The 17,512-nt window shown below is 38.2% G+C and overlaps 1 protein-coding gene across 1 annotated transcript; it reads left to right on the top strand.

Moving 5' to 3' along the window:
• The first annotated feature begins 1,010 nt into the window (after positions 1 to 1,010).
• Positions 1,011 to 15,686, top strand: sec14l7 (SEC14-like lipid binding 7). The gene is made up of 13 exons (XM_061060722.1): positions 1,011 to 2,971; positions 4,545 to 4,690; positions 6,366 to 6,441; positions 10,432 to 10,475; positions 10,646 to 10,708; positions 10,877 to 11,065; positions 11,278 to 11,373; positions 11,470 to 11,530; positions 11,632 to 11,715; positions 11,923 to 12,029; positions 12,128 to 12,267; positions 12,471 to 12,640; positions 14,040 to 15,686. Exons 1-13 carry the CDS (start codon positions 2,920 to 2,922, stop codon positions 14,168 to 14,170), a joined length of 1,359 nt encoding a protein of 452 aa, XP_060916705.1. The 5' UTR covers positions 1,011 to 2,919; the 3' UTR covers positions 14,171 to 15,686.
• The last annotated feature ends 1,826 nt before the right edge of the window (positions 15,687 to 17,512 follow it).

Consider the following 17,512-nt stretch of genomic DNA (forward strand, 5'->3'; position numbering starts at 1 on the left):
TCTGTACAGAATTATTTGTGCAATTTGGACTGTGTGCAGAAGTTTTAATACCAATGATCAGGATTTTGGTGCCTAGGACTTTTTTTTGTTGCCGTGGAATCGAATCAGGTATCATTTGATTTTTACAATAATCGTATCAAACTTTAAAATTCTGGTATCATGGCGACCCCTAATATGAACTGGGGGTCTTGTAATGCCGCACATCACATACCTCTAATGATGCAAACTTTTATCGTTTTTGTATCAGTGCAGGAAAATATTTATTAACGGAAGTGTATGAGACTAAGCTGTGAAGCATTTCAGTGTTGAGATTTTCCTGCTGCCCTGAAGATGTATCTGAAAGGGTCTCCATGAAAAAAAACAAGCTTTTTAGAAGGTGCTTGCTTGTTGACTTTTGGACAGACCTGCATGAATTCAGACTTTTTTACAAATCTGCATCATGATGCTGTTATTTCAGTATCCTCTTTTTTTTTGTTTGTTTAAGAACTACAGCTAAATCTGTTCAGTAGGATCTGAAGTAAAACAGATTTACAGTGTGCACATCAAGTGTACACAACTCGTTCAGTAGGTCTGCACCGCTCATCAGTTCTGGTAGAGAAAATTCTGAATACAACAACATTTTGGGAATGCCAAAAATGCCCTTAAATAACTCATACATGCCAAAATGAGCATCCTGCATGAGGCCCTTAATGTGTCAATAACAGGTTCTGTGTTCAAATTAAGATGGATCTGAGTTAGTCAAAGGAGAAAATTCTTCTATAAAGTGAATGTAACCTGGTGTGTTTTGGACATTCAGCTATGATTACATTTAAAGACCCTCTCTTGGATCAAACTTAAGTATATCAGTGCTAACATTTGCTGTGTTTTATCACCTATACTCTGTGCTATATGTGTACTGTCTCAGAATCCTACAATGTTTAACAAACAGCTCTTAGCTTATGATTAGATTTCCCAAAATATTGCAAAAATCCCAGCTCAGCTGTCTTCTCCTTGAGTTGACAAAACTTTACTTTTCAGGATTTTAACTACTTTCAAGGTCACATATTATGCAAACTTTACCATGTTTGTCTCACACTAATATGTGTCCCTGGTCTGTCTACAAACCCCCAATTATGAGAAAAGTCCATCCTCTCCGTCTTGTGCCTGCTCCACTTTTCAGAAAATGTGTGCTTAAACAGGCCGTTTGGAGATTTTCCCTTCATGACATCACAAAGGGCAGTAGCCCCTCCCCCAGGTGGGTGACACTCCCACAGCTAGGTGTTTGTTCTGGCCTCTGAGTCTGCCTTTACACTGTCAACAACAGGGCATGGAGCGAGAAAGCCCAGAGCCACCCAAGCCCTTCCAGAGAGGGGGCGTGGTCAGACACAGCTCATTTACATATTTAAAGGTACAGACACAGAAACAGCCTGTTCTGAGCAGGGCTGAAATAGAGGGGTTTATAGGCATGATCAAATACAGGATCAGAGTGGATTTAGAACAAGAAACTTCACACACATGTTTTAGGGAGCTCACAGCAGCTTTAAAGCACTTTAGAGTTTTTCAAACAGGAGACAGCTTTTACTTTATTCAACAGCAAGTTTCAAATGTCCCAACAGAGAAACTTCACCCTTTTTTTTTTTCTTCACCAGCTTCCTGTCTTTTTCTCTAATTATTAAGCTGCATTAGAACTGCCAAATTTATCGTACAAGTGCTGTTATGACGATAGAACTTGTAAATTAATAAATCAGAATTGAATTCCCCGCAGAGTGTAACCAGGTCAGCACGTCGCTTTGTGTTTCACATCTCGCCCCAGTCGTTGGAATCGTTCTTTCTCTGGGCCCAAATGTATAAAAGATGAACTATATGCACACAGATTTGTTTTGTTTTTTGTTCTGTCCTTTTAATAATGAAGAGTTATTTTTGGAGTCGTTGGTATAAAAGTTTTAACAAACAGAGTAAGAGTTCATATTTTTGATAGGATGCAGGCTACATTGATTTTGCAGATTGTGTAGCAAGTTCCCTGAGCACCTGAGATAAAGAAAAAAAACAAATCTAATTTATCATTTTGACATGAGGTAGAAGATATGTCACCAAAAAAAATCAATGCATATAGATACATTTACAGGTAAAGTTTTCACAAAAAGAAAGAAGCCAGACGTTAATTTTTCATGTTCTGCAAAGTTGCTGCAAACAGAATAATTATTCTTTTTATCATGAATGTTTAAACGATGGAGGCATCGTATTTGGGCGGGAAAAGGGCGATTTTAAAAAAAAGCAGAAAAAGGGCTGCACACCAAAAACGTAAACAGAAGTTGGACATGCGTTTCCCTTTTTCTTGATTTTACTGAAGAAGCCCCGTTGTTTGGACTGATATTAAAGTTTCAATAAAACCTCCATGGGTTGGATCGGCCCAAAACTTTGTGTTGACATTAGTGGATACGACCAATATGTTGATTATAAAAGGTTATGTAAAAGTTATTTTACACACTATATTGTTGTGACAATTTCAGTGTTTAAATTGGTCTGAAATTGCAGTTTCACTTATAAAGACACACTTTGTCAAAACAAAAGTTTTTCTTTTATGGTATTGAAATCTATATCAATCTATACAACACCTGTAATGTATGGATGCCCCCCAGGTGCAGTTATAATCATTAAGTAATACGTTATTAAACAGTTATATCTGCTCACAGCTTCATTATAGTGTGTTGGAAATATTTATCAGAATAATCGACATTCTCTTGTCCGGTCCAACAGGCGTGTTGGTCGTCGTTTGACCTGCTTTACTTCACAAAGACGTCTGATTGAAGAGGAAGTCTGATACCACACGGGGGAGAGTTAACGCATTTCTCCTCCTACATGCGGCTCAAACCTGCACGAGCAGTTTTTCTGCAGCTTTCGTTTTCTAACATAATTTGAATTTTGCAGTTTGGAGAATGAATGAGACATGTGTCCATCTCTATATTGTCTGCAGCAGTCGTCATATTTGAAGGTAACTAATTTTCTTTCTAGGACGATTAAATCAACGATCCACTTTGTCAAAATGAGAAGTACTTTTTATGCTTTCTGATTATTATTATTTTTCTTGATGTGTTATGTGTAAATCATCTATTTATTCATAAGCACCAGCTTTATTTGGTGAACCTGGTATCTGGGTCCTGATCGGTTTCTGAATAGCTCATGTATTTAACGAATAAAATGAGTTTTATGAAGAAAAATTATATCTTTTCTAATCTTGTCTGTGCTCTTAACCATTGAAAAAAAACATCTGGGACATCCTGAAAAGTATAGTCAGTCATTTTTATTGTCAGTTAGCATAGCAAAATGTTGTTATTAAAAGGATACAACTTTTGTACTTTTCAGATTAAAGGCAGGGTTGGTAATTTTCCATAACTAGCATTCCCTCAGTGCTACATCTACACCCCCTCCCCTCTGTGCTCCCTCTAAAGCCACGGCCCCTCACTTACTACGTCGTCTCATGTCTCATTCAGCGGTAAGTAAACTCTCAGTATAAACTCCGTCATCTGTGACGCGCTTTGAGTGTGAGCTAGTTCACGCGTGGGGTACAGAGTGAGCAGGGAGACGGGGAGGCGTGTGATTGGTTCATCAGATTGGTACCTCATGGCAGATGTTGGTCAACATTTTTACAGGTTTACAAACTGCTACAGATGACAGATTTTCTTCATTCCTTTTTTAGAGAACCTGAATTATTAATTCCTGTCAGGACTTAAAGACAATTTCAACCAAATTCTTAAAAAGTGTATTTTTTAAGAAAATTACCAACCCTGCCTTTAAAGCTCCTGCGAGGACCTTTCAATTTGTGTCGACTTTGGCGCCCCCCTGTGGACGAAACTGTACCTCTGGACTCTGCTCTGATTTAGTCCTCTTCTTGTATCTTGTGTTTTCTGACAAAAATCATTCAAACTAATCAATAATCGAAATATTTTGGTGTGTTAGTCTGTGTCTGACCCCGACCCAGCAACAGCAGAAGTTTTAAGCATCAATGATTAATTAATAGAAATGATCAATACTCTTTTTGTTTGCTTTAAATGTCATATAGAGGCATCAGTTTTATTTTCACTCCAATCCATGAGAAGTAAAAAACTCCTCACAGGAGCTTTAAATTTTCACTTTTTGAATTTTTGTATTTCTTTTTTTTTTTATGTACAAAAACACTCAAATTACGAAATTACTTTTTAAATTATTTTACGACTGATCTTCTCACACAAGTTATATTCACAAGCTTATGAAGTTTGTTTGTCATAGTAAGCACCTTCAGATAAGGGATAAGGTCCGTATGTCTGTGTGTCAGTATGTGCGTGTGTTTTTGTGTCTTCTGGGGACACGGACTTCAGACCAGTTAATTGGGGACAGCTTATCCAATTGGGGTCAAATTCCGCGTCCTGATTTAAGAAAGAGCTCATTTTTGGGGGGGTCAGCGGTTGAGTTGGGTTTAAAGTTACGGGAGGTCTCCAGGAGGTGATTTCAAGTTTACATAAGGCCCCTAAAAAGTGACTTGTTGTATAAACCTGTGTGCTCGTGGGTGTGGGTGTAGGTGTGTCCAGGGAGGCGTGGTGTTTCCTCGTCTACCTGTTTTCCCCTCCACGCCGGTTCATTCACATCTCGGCTTCTGTTGGAGCAACACGACACCTCAGACATGAGCGGACGAGTCGGCGATTTGAGCCCAAAGCAGGAGGAAATCCTAGCTGAGGTGAGTTTTTGTTTTTTAATTAAATCTTTGATGCCACTGAAGGCTTTAATAATCTATAAACCTTGACATTAATGTTTTTCCTTTACTAAGCTGCAGCTATGGTTGCTTCTGTTGTAGTAACACATTGATCCTATGGTAACTTCAGTGTGTTTGCACTATCATGGCTTTCTTTATTAGAGGGATTCTGACCTCTGTGGTGTATGAAAATAACATCCTCTCTACACGTTAAGAGTTTCTCTACTTTACGCAGGTGTTCACATCTCACTGCATGATTTACCTCTCTACATTTCATGTGGGAAATGTTGTAGTTTTTACCCAACAGGCCTTCTGATACCCTAAACGTATTCACCAGTCTAAGGTAAGGTCTAGTGTCAGGGGTTTGAGATAAAGACAGAACACAAAAATCTATTTTGGTTGAAATAAAATCTTGTGTTTAAGGTAACTTTATTTGGACCCCTAGGCAGATTTGGAGAGTGAGTCGGCCTCCTTTTAAACACAAACGACAGCACAGGACAAAAACATGACAAAGCGACAACAGAGCTCAATACTACAGAGAAAATACCTTCAGTAAAAAACAAGATAAAATAATCTATTGTAAGAATTAGACGAATAAAAACAAGATCAAAATGAGAAAATATCATCAATCAAGAAAAGTAAAAGCAAGAAAAGAATCATTTTAGTGGATGCATCTTATATAAAACTCAAACCCTAAAAATGAAACTTTAGTGACACGGTATGTAATTAGATGTTAATAGAAATGAAAATCTTGTTGTTTTGTTGTATGTGTATTTTATTGTGTCTTTATATAATATTTCTACGTTACTGTAACTGAGTAGCTTTTTGTGTATTGACACTTTTTAATTAGGTTTTTAAATCATTAATTTTACTTCATTCAAGTTTATTTTGGGGGAAGTTTTATCCTTTGCTACATTTTAAACAACGTCTGTTACTGAGTACAAAAAAGGAGATCCAAGCTTCCTGTCAACTACTTGAAACTGGCCAGTTGATTGGCCGACGCGTACGTGGAATAATCCACCTGTTGACCTTGTAAAATGATATTACAGGAGAGTCGTTTACAGGGTTTGCTAATGGAATATTTTGTGTGTATGTTTCTGTTTGAATGCTCTGGATCATGGCGAGAGTAATTATCGCCGTTTGGATTTTCAGTTATGAAGTTTTATTTTTGTATTAGTGTAGAGATAAGACAGTGGATAGAGGCAGAAATCAGAAAGAGGGATGTTAATGTGCAGAGCAGCTCCTTGACCTGAAGCTGTGACCTTTTGGTCATTGTTATTGTGTCAGCTTTGTCACGTCTTAGATATTGAGCTCTAGAGACTGTAGATTGTTGAGTTTGTTTCCTTTTGATAGCACCATGCTAGCTGTTTCAAGTGTCTTTGCTAAGCTAGGCTAACAAGCTGATTGTTGTAGCTTTACATTTTGAAGAAGAAGAAGAAGAAGGAGACGATATACTCTATTAATCCTGCGAGGGGAAATTAGATTTTTACACTTTGTTGTTTGGTGTACAAACATAAATATCAAACTTCTCATGTTACCCTCGGAAAGAAAATCAGAGAAGTGTCGAATGCAAACAGAAATATTCCTTAGGACTGTTTTTTTTTGTTTGTTTTTAAAGTAACTTTTTGTTTTGTTTACTGATTTTATTCTCTGCCTTCAGTTTCGGGGTAAAATCCAGGACATCCTCCCCAACCTGCCTGCACAGCATGACCACTACCTCCTGCGCTGGCTCCGAGGTGAGACATGCACACACACACACACACACACACACACACACACACACACACACACACACACACACACACACACACACACACACACAAATACTACATGCTGCCCACTCTGTGTGTAGTATTTACCATCGTCTCTCTGCGGGTATGATGATGGCAAAACAACAATCACACCCACCTGTCGAGGTATGAGGAGATGTCTTTATTATTATAAGAATGTAGAACGACAGCAGGCGGGAAAACTGCCAAAGATTTACAGATATGAGGCTGCAGGTTGTCTCATTGACTTAACACTTAAGACACCTTGTAGGGGAGATTAAAATGGATATTAAAAATCACTTGTATACAATAAATATTTGTAATTAGGTACATTTATTCAACTACATGTTAAAGATACTTCTGCACTCAAAAAACAACACTTTCCTTTTCATGCAAACTCGCTACAAGTTTGTACCTCACTGCAGCTGCAGTTGCAAGTTACTCTGTTTTACAGATTACTTTTTGCATCCGAATAAAAATAAATCAGCCAGGGGAGATACAATGCATTCATATTTTTGGATCTTTTTTTCAAGATTAAGATGTCTCTAAAATGCTACCGAAAAGATATTTCACCTCTAATCATCTCGCATAGTTTCGTTTTAAATAGTTGCTCTGAGAATGAAAAGATAATTCCTGCTGCTGTCAGAGTTTAAAAGTCCCCGACTGACGAGAGGGAAACAACAATAGTTCACTTTCTTCTCTCGGTGTGATTGGCCGCCGTGATATAAAATATTTCAGATGCTTGTGAGAGTTTACGACTGAGGCTACGCTCACTCTGGGGTAAACTCTGTGACGTTCAAAGCTGCTTCAAACAAACCTGTTCCTGTGTTTCTACACTTGACTCCACAGCCAGTTTCAGTGGAGGACTGTGGGGGTAAAATACCAGAGCTGCAGACCCTATTTGTGTTTTTTAGATGCAAGTTTGCTGGAGCTCTCAGACTCTAAAGTTTGATCCTTTTTTTTTTTAAATAAAGTGATTTATTTTTAACCACTCATTATTGTTCAGTTTCGATCATTTAAACCTGAGACTTGTTTTATGAGGAGAGTGTAGAAATATCAGAATCCAGTTTAATGCCAAGTTTGTTTAAATTTACAAGGAATTTAATTTATTGTGTTTCGGTGCAAAACCAATCATCAAAGACGTCATTACTTGAAAAGACATGATAATAATGCACACATGGTTGGAGTGAACTGTGTCCAGCTTGTGTGTGTGTGTCTGGTGAAACAGTCTGACTTCAGCAGGAAGGGGAAAAAACAAGAGCTGTTGTAACAAGCAACCAGTAGGGCGGTGCAATCTTGAATTTTTTGTTTTTTATAAACATTTTAAACATTTTTTAATAAACAATACATAATAAAAATATATTTGGTAACTGATAAAAGGACTTGAGCTTGTATAGCGCTTTTCCAGTCTTCTGACCGCTCAAAGCGCTTTCACACAGAAGGTCACATCTACACGTTCACACACTGATGGTAGAAGTTGCGATGTAAAGTGTTCATCAGAAGTAATTCATACACTGACACCAAAGCAGCGGGAACAATTTGTGGTTCAGTGTCTTGCCAAAGGACACATGGGACATATAGCTGAAGGAGCTGGGGATCGAACCCCCGACCTTCGGGTTGAGAGACAACCGACTTTACCAACTGAGCGACAGTTTAAAAAATATCAAACTAAATTTGTACAACAAGTGTATTTTAATATCCCTAGAATAGAAGTAAAATGTAGAGAAAAGAAATGTGAAATACTGACGTGAATAAAGACAGCGCTTGAATAAATGTACTCAGTTAATTTACGGTAAATATCAGCTTCTGGTCTTTTGCTTCCATAAACAATTAACTTCTCCTCTCAGTTTATATGATCTGAAACCTTAATAATGTCAAACACGATATCACTGCCCCCCTTCAACCTGAATGGTCTCAACACAGCTTTGTTTTCCCCTTTCATGGTGAAAAAACCCCACCCGGACTTCTCTGGGTGTCAAGAAACCGATACTGGAAATATCAGTGGGATGATTATTTGCATTACTAAAGGGGAGCTAGGTGTGTCGGTCAGCTCTCTAAAAAACCTGGCCTTGGTGATTCAGAAGGTGTGACATGATATCCTTTTCAGCAGCGATTAAAAACAAGTTGAGTTTTTGTTGAAACTTTCCCGGAGATATGAAATGTAAGGCTACAGCCAAGCACTGGTTAGCTTAGCTTAGCTTAGCTTAGCAGAGAATGGAAACATGGGGAACGAGTCTGATTTCTGCCAAAGACAAAAGAAACACAAACACGTTTTTAACAAGGAACTTCAACTCCAGGTTTGCTGCTTCGTATCTTTATGCTAAGCTAGGCTAACACTGTTTGATGCACGTCGGGGTCTGATGGGTCCTCGCTGCGGGGTCGGTTCTCTGCCCCTAATCAACAAACAGATACAATCCAGACAGACATTAAACAGTTATAAAGCTCTCCTGGCTCTGCAGGCAGACACAAGCGTGGCAACAATCTCCTTATCTTGTTCTTGGCAGGAAAGCGGTTAAACCTTTTAACACACTTTTTGTGAACAGCATCGCCTTGTTTTCAGATGACATCAAAATGCTGTAGGCCCAAATGAAAGAGCCATAAAAGGCTTAAATCTGTCAAACGTTTGCACCATAACCAAATCATCAGACCAGACCGGTCAAATCCTGTGTGTAACACTGAGAGGGGAGTTGTTTTTTTATCTGATCAATTCAACTTTGCATTTGTAAGAGGAACAATTTGAGATACATTCTTAGAAAACTTATATAACTGACAACATCTCCGGCCTACTCTAGGTTAATCAGTTATTTAATTCCCTGTAATAATCCTTCCTCTGACCTCGAGGCCATGTGAGCGTACTCAGCCAGTAGGGTTAGGAATCAACCAGTGATCTTATCCGATAGTAAATATTAGATTTTTACGCTGGGCAGAGTAAGATTAAAGTGAAGCTCTACGAGTTTGTGATTTGTTTTTTTTACAACTAAGCCTGGCTTCTCTTCTACGGCTGATAAGACACGATGGGACATGTTTATATTAGGGCTGTCAAACGATTACATTTTTATAACGATTTCAATAGTTAATCGCGATTAATCGCATTCATTTCAAACCTCGATTAATCGTGATTAACTAGTTAATGCTGACAGACCTAGTATAAATATATACATTTTTTAATCGGCCCAGTCTCCACAGAGAAGTATTCTTGCTATAGCACTGTTTTTATCAGGATCATATCTGTGTACCCTCATTTTTGTTGAACTAGTAGAGAGAGTACATCGAGGACAATGTGTCTGTTTAGTTTTCCATAGTTCAGGGAGGTTTGGATCGAAGTGAGGCCGCTGTTCAATATTTACATTTTCTGTTAACCTTGGACGGGGCAAAAAAGAAGGCAAACTGGCTGAATCAGCTTCACTATTGTACTTTTATCAGAGGCTGCAGGGGTAGAACTAGTGCAGTGTTTACAAATTGGTAATGAGTAACAGCAGAGAAATAGGTTAAAGATACAACCAGCAATCACTTCTAAAAGATATCGTACTATTTATTTAATCAGCTCTTTTTATACGGTTACTCCACAAAGAGCAAAACAATAAATCAAACATTTGATCTTGGACGCTTAGTTTGTTTAGTTTTCTATAGTTTTTGTTAACCATCATTTAAAATCAAATTCAGTTAATGCTTCAGAGAATTATTTAATTGAACTTAAATTGACATGGTATATACATCATGGTATCATCGGCAAACAGAGTAAATTAGCTTTATCCGAAACAAGCATCATTGTTTAATAAAAAAAGACAAAAGTAAGGGTCCTAAGAGTAATGTGCATCCTATCGAAGCAGCAACCTGCGGTGTTGGAAAATAAAGTGCGTAAAGCTGCAGCGCCTCGAGTGTCCACTTGCAGCCGGCTGCAAAAATCCCAGATCCTTTTAACACCCATATTAAAATGTCAATCTTTTTATTTTGCAGCCCGAAGCTTCAACATTCACAAATCTGAAGCCATGGTCAGGAAGGTGAGCTTTGTCTTTAAACACTTTACACACTCGGTCGTGTTATTTTAAGTCATGTTCCTTTGCAAAGCTGCAGAATGTGACTCTCTCTCTCTCTCTCTCTCTCTCTCTCTCTCTCTCTCTCTGTCTCTCTGTCTCTGTCTCTCTCTCTCTCTCTCTCTCTCTCTCTGAAGCACGTGGAGTTCAGGAGGAAGATGAACGTAGACAGCATCATATCCGACTGGAAACCTCCAGAGGTATACATTTCTAAAATGCATTAAGAAACATGACACATTTTGTAAGTTTGGATTGTAAATTTGGCTGGTTGTTGTGTTTATACTTGCGCGTGCATTGCAGTCGTCTTGTCCCTCTGTGTTAATAATGATAATGATTCACACTTTCTTCCTGGTTTATTTGGTGCACAGGTGATAGAGAAGTATGTTTCTGGAGGGATGTGTGGGTACGACAAAGAGGGGAGTCCCATCTGGTACGATGTGATTGGTCCTCTGGATCCTAAAGGTCTGCTCCTGTCGGCCACCAAACAAGACTTCATGAAGACGAAGATCAGACACACGGAGATAATGCAGAGGGAGTGTCGGAGGCAGGCAGAGAAGGTGAGGGACCGATGCTCTTTTTTTTGTGTATTTTAGTTTCCGCTCTCCTCTTGTTTTCTACCATCTTCTCTTCTACTTCTCATTTCCTTTCCTCTCATCATTTGCCAGTTTCTTTTCCTCCTTATCCATCTATTAAATCAACTTTCTTTCCTCTTCTCTTGTCTTTCCTTCTCCTCTAAATTTTTCCTTAACCGTCTCCTCTTCTGTCTCAGTTGGAGAAGAACATTGAAGCCATCACTCTGATCTACGACTGTGAAGGACTGGGACTCAAACACATCTGGAAACCTGCTATCGAGGCTTATGGAGAGGTGTGTCTGCTTGTTGCACCGTAATCCCCCGTGTGTCATCCAAATAAAATCACTCCATCTTATTATTTATTTCCCCCCCCCCCCCCTCTCGCTTAGATCCTCACCATGTTTGAAGAAAACTACCCAGAGGGGCTGAAAAGAGTGTTTCTTATCAAAGGTACTTCAACAGATCTGTATATTTCAATATTGTGTCCTCGAGGTTTGAAGTTGTCCTTTAGGTGGTGACTTCCTCTACTCTAATGTTTGTCTTTGCTGCAGCTCCTCGGATGTTTCCAATGGCCTACAACCTGATCAAACATTTCCTGTGCGAGGAAACACGGCGTAAGATCGTCATATTAGGAGGTGAGACAACTTTTCTTTGCATCCCAGAGTGTACAAAGAATAAGATTTATTTTTACAAGACAATTGAAGTATCTGCAAAGAATTGAACGCCGCTCATTTGTTGAAATATTTCTGTTTGCTGAGCAGAATTAACTTTCTGTTGGCATGGCTGAAAACAAGTCTACTGACTGTTAATTCTAAGCTCATAAAACATAACTCTGTTGCTAGGTAACTGGCAAGAAGTGTTACGTAAACATATCGACCCAGAGCAGCTTCCTGTCGCGTACGGAGGAACCCTGACGGATCCTGATGGAGACCCTCACTGCAAAACCATGGTGAGAGCAAAAAGATGCAATAGTTGGTGCCAAAGCGAGCATCGTGTCGTCTCTCTAAATGACAGTGATTGAAATATTTCTTATTCTTGTTGTTGCAGATCAAATACGGCGGTACAGTACCCAGGTCGTACTACGTTCAGGACTCGATAAAAGTTCAGTACGACAACAGCGTGACCATCAGCCGCGGCTCCATGTTCCAGCTGGAGTATGATGTTAAGACGCCCAGCAGCCTTCTGAGGTAGCTAGTTAGCATCAAATCTGAGCACATTTAACATCATTTTATCTTTTTATTTCCTCTTCAGCAACTCAAATAAACATACATCATACTTCCATATTTTATGAAATGTGCTGAGAATACTTTTTAAAATTTATTTTATATAAGATTTTTTGAAGTAAAAAACAACATTTTGTTAGATTAAGTTTAACCTGGTTTATTCTCAGGTGGCAGTTTTCCAGCGACGGGGCAGATATCGGGTTCGGAGTCTACAGACGGACCAAAGAGGGCGCCGCTCAGAAGGTGGCCGAGATGCTGCAGGTGCTGCCGAGCGAGCGCTACAACGCTCACCTGGTCCCTGAAGACGGCGGCCTCAGCTGCCCCGAGTCCGGAGTCTGTGAGTCACCACACACGTAATTTATCGGTTAAAGGATTGTTGGATTACAGGCTGGTCGTTTCCTGTTAATCACTGATGCAGAGATAATCAACTTGTATCTGGAGCAGAAAGGTCACTCAATTAAAAACCGACTGAGGTCAATCAATCAATCAATGTTTGTTTTTATAGCGCCAATTCATAACCAATGTTATCTGAAGACACTGTACAAGAAGAGCAGGTCTAGACGGTACTCTTTGTTATATTATTTACAAAGCACTAAAAGTAATTACTGAAGGTAACAACAAGTTCTTAAAACATTTTTATATCCTTCTATGCAACCAAAAGCAACATTTTCAAGATTAAAAACACAAACTCATGGTAAGAAAAGATTGTTGCACTGGTTAAAATAAGTAGGATAGTTCAGAAAGTCAGATTATGTTGTTGGACAGAACATAATAAGAGGCAAACATGGAAACCTCAGATTTAATTGAAAATAGCACAAAGACAACATATCAAATGTTGAAACTGAAACATTTCATTAGTTTAAGTTTCTGACAATCTTAACAAGTGGTTCAACTTTTTGAAAAATACTCTCACCTTCTTATTGAGACTTAGACGAGAAGAATGATACCCATGTTTGTACACTTACTACACGACAGAAGACTACTTAAATTAGCTTAGCTTAGCATTAAGCAGGGGAGGCGGAAACAGCTAGCTTTGCTTGTTAGAACTTTACAAAATCCAACCGGTTAACATTTTATATCTTGTGTCCTGAATTGGGAGAAAAAGCTGATGTTAAAAAGATTCATGCTGTTATTTATGTTCAACTTTATCGTGATTGACAGCATCAACTATCTGGATTTGTTGTTGTTTTTACCGTTACATGTAACGGAAACCAGAAAGTGACGCCAGCTAAGAAACATCACACAACACTTTCGATCCAAACTGTCTTTAGGCGAGAGGCGGGGTACGCCCTGGACTGTTCTCCAGTCAATCACAGGGCTGACATATAGAGACAGACAACCAGCCACAATCACATTCACACCTACGGGCAATTTTAAAATCACCAATTGACCTAACGAGCATGTCTTTGGACTGTGGGAGGACCCTAAGAGAACCCTCACATGCACAGGGAGAACATGCAAACTCCACACAGAGAGGCTCTGTCCGACTGGGATTTGAACCAGCAACATAAGAAGATATAATAAGTGCAAATAGAAATAGTTAATATAGATAATATTCATTTGTGTTCGTACCTTATGTCAGCCCTGGCAAATATCTCTGGACATGCCCCTGACTTCATAATGTTACTTACGGCAAAAAGTAAACAAGCATGTTTATAAAAAAATAAACTTTCTGTTTAAAACCCTGCAGGATGCGAGCTGCTAACCCTGTCTCCTCTGTCCTTCACTCTGTGCAGACGTGCTGTGTTTCGATAACAGCTACAGCATCCTTCACTCCAAGAGGATCAGCTACAAAGTCGAGGTTGTTCCTCCTCCGGATGGACAGATGTCTGCAGTGAACAAGACCGGAGACAGACGGCTGCAGTGATAACATCCTCCTCTGATAAACACGGATATACAGTACCTTAATATTTACAGTCTATGACATATACACATCTTAGAATACAGGAATGTACATCAAACTATCTCTCCTTCCATCCCCTCTTACTTTCTCTACTTTTTGTTAAAAGCTGACCTGAAAGCTTTTACATGTTTCTACTCAGACACTTCTTCACTCTTCTCCCGTCCATAATATTTAAAAAATTATATTTTTTCTTTGAATTTTCTGACATAAATAATATTTTGTTTCACTAACATTTCAAACCAGAAACCACTTGAACTTTTATATTAATTTATGTAGAAGGTACAACTTCTTAAGCGTAATTATGTTTTTGTAATTAATTATATAAACTTTTATATATGACTGTACTGCAGCATATTGACTGAATTGAATCGTGTTGGAAAACAAAACGGACGACTGAGGAGACAAAATGAGTAAAGTTACTCACTCGGAGGTGATTGATCCAGCGGAGATCATGTTTTTGATTTTTGTATAATTATGCTCTTCTTCTTATTTTGGTCTATATTAAATCAGTCTGAAAAAAGAGTACTATGATGTGTTACAATGAAGGTTTTTTTAAAAAAAATGTATGTGTTGCCTAAGAACTAAAGAAATCCTGAGAGGCAAGAGACGAAAATTATCTTTTGATTAGTTTTCTATGTCTGATCAGTGTTTTCCTGTTTTACGACTGAAGAACAGATGAAAACTTAAGTTTTTGACCCAACAATCGTTCCACGAGGTCTTTCTTAAAATTTCATCAGTTTAAAAAAATGAAATAAAAAAACTTGCACTTCAAATAGTTCTTACAGAATATAAACACATTTTTTAATGTTGTTGTAATACTCGATTTGGCCACAAGAGGCTGTAATGCACCGATTTGTTTCATTTCATTGCTTTAGTGGGCAAGTGCAAAATCCTGCAGTTCGTTGAGTGTCCACTGGAGGCTGGCTCCAGGAACACAGGAAGTCACATACACACACCAGGCAAAAAAAGCCATTTTTACATCATAAATTAACATGTTTACAGCCTGGTACAAAGAACAATTTTGTGTTAATATTTGCTTATACACAATAGAAAATATGAACATGTGTTTACTGACTTTGAAGGAATTAAAACGCACCTATTTAGACCTACCTATGGCGGCTTGGTGCATCGCGGCCTCTTGTGGTCAATGTGAGTATTACAACAACAACAGCCTCAAAATGTCTCCTGAAGAGGAATAATCTGCAGAAACTGTTACTGTCACCTGTTTCAGAGATGAACCTCAGGAAATATGTTTTTTAACTCTGAAAAATGTGTATTTCACCTGGTCAAAACTCAAACATACACATGAGAGAATGTATGTCAAACACCAGACTTTTTGTGTCTCAGAGCTTTATTTAAATAGACCCATGAAAACCAGAATTTACAAAGTGATTGTTTAATTTATGAAGAACTTTTGTTACGTTTAGTTTGTATATTAATGAGATTTTCAATAAAAGCAGAAATTGTGTAAAAACAGAAACTGTTGGTTGTCACTTTTTTACAGATTTCACAGATTAGCGATTAAGTTTAAAAAAAAAAAAGGTCAAACAAAGAATACATCTCAAGTTCAGCATTTCACCGAGGCTGGGGAACAACAACATGAACTGACACAGCAGAGCCTCCCTGACTCTCTCTTCTTCAATAATTTAAAGACAACATAAAAGATTCAAGATTCTGTTTATTTGTCATTTTTGCTCGTGGATCTACGTGCATGAAAAAGATGAAATGCTTTTCTCCCAGCCCCCAGCAGTGGGACAGAAAAGAACAGAGACAACCTATACTTACAAACCAACCACCATGAACATGCTAAATGGAATCTAAGAGCTACAACTATCAATATCTGCCTTTTATCATCTCTATCAACATTGTTTTACAGATACAAATATGGAACACAGGTCAATCAAACAAGGAACTCAAATACAGGCCTGCACTCCACCTTTGTGATGTCCACCTTGGTTAGAGTGCACATTTGTTTGCCACAGACAAACAAACAAATTTCCACGTTCAAAAGCACATCTACAACAGACACACACTCAAACACACACTCAAACACACACTCACCCCTCTATACACCACAGTCAGAAGGACAAGGAGCTTGAGATAGAGAGGGCTACGTGATGTGAGGCACGGGAAGAACAGACCAACAGAAAGGAAAAATATATCTCTACACACACGTCTTTTATCATTATTATAAATGTTAAAGTGAATCTAAGAGCTGCTGAACTTCATATTCTCTAATTAACATAATCAGTCCTCTGTGTGTCATCATTACAATCGCTAATGTGAATATTAACCTGATCAGTCTTTTTTCATCAGGGGCGTGTTCAGACTTTTAAGACTGGGGTGGCCCAACCGGAGCACTGACCTTTGCAGGGGGGGGGGGGGGGGCACAAAAACACACAAAAAATATATAAAATATTTACCCTTTCTAACTTCACCAATCACATCTACTTTACACAAGATAATGGCAACATTAGCTTCAATATTTACGACACAAAAACAAGACTTGTGTTCAAAGTCACACTTTAAAGTACGGAAAAACTCACTTGCAATGTTTTGGTCCCGACACATTGACAGCGTCCATTACTGTCCCATGCGCCTAACTTATGGAATAGGAGTGTTTTTATTTACCAACAAAATAAAAATATTCTGTACCGATATTTAAAGAAAAAAACGAGCAGCCTTTTGCTAGAAATCTTGAATAGTCTGTTTTCACACAAGTCCCGCCTCTTAAAGGGCAAATAGCCAATGACAGTTTAGTATTTTTGGGGTGGCCAATCAGATTTCTAGGGCCTTTAAATTAAGATTAAAAGAACTGAACATCATAATATTCAAACATGTCTGTATTTGATTGCATTATAGTGTTCATGTTTACCTGATGAAGTGTCGAAGGAATGTTTACTGTGATTTTAATTTGTAGGACAAAGTGAAGTCACAGTAGAACATAAACATAAAACAATATGACACGATAAATTAATTATCAATAAACATCTAATTCAATTTAAATGTCTTGTTTTTATTCATTTAACCTTTATTTAGCAAAGCTTTTTTGAGGATAAATATTTTATTTGTAGTTACACAATTAATTTGTATTACTGGACAATTTTGGGGAAATTACTGTATTTTTTTTTTTTCCACTGACCAAAATCATTGAACACCTCTGACCACTAGAGGGCGGGGCAGTGTAAGCAAGGACAGAAAGACATGTCATGTCTGTATTACGTAACTGCAGATCATGAATATTAGGAGCTAATAATAACTAAAGAAGGTTAATAAACGAGTAGACAGGAAGTGAATGTTCTATAA

The sequence above is a fragment of the Labrus mixtus genome, chromosome 17 (assembly GCF_963584025.1).
Source record: "Labrus mixtus chromosome 17, fLabMix1.1, whole genome shotgun sequence".
Classification (NCBI taxonomy): Eukaryota; Metazoa; Chordata; class Actinopteri; order Labriformes; family Labridae; genus Labrus; species Labrus mixtus.

What these genes read in the sequence shown, in the direction of transcription:
- sec14l7 (XM_061060722.1), top strand. Translation starts at nt 2,920, where the DNA reads ATGAGACATGTGTCCATCTCTATATTGTCTGCAGCAGTCGTCATATTT. An exon ending in TAAGATCGTCATATTAGGAG is followed by an intron (nt 11,716 to 11,922) that starts GTGAGACAACTT and finishes CTCTGTTGCTAG; the next exon opens with GTAACTGGCAAGAAGTGTTA. An exon ending in CTGCCCCGAGTCCGGAGTCT is followed by an intron (nt 12,641 to 14,039) that starts GTGAGTCACCAC and finishes CACTCTGTGCAG; the next exon opens with ACGTGCTGTGTTTCGATAAC.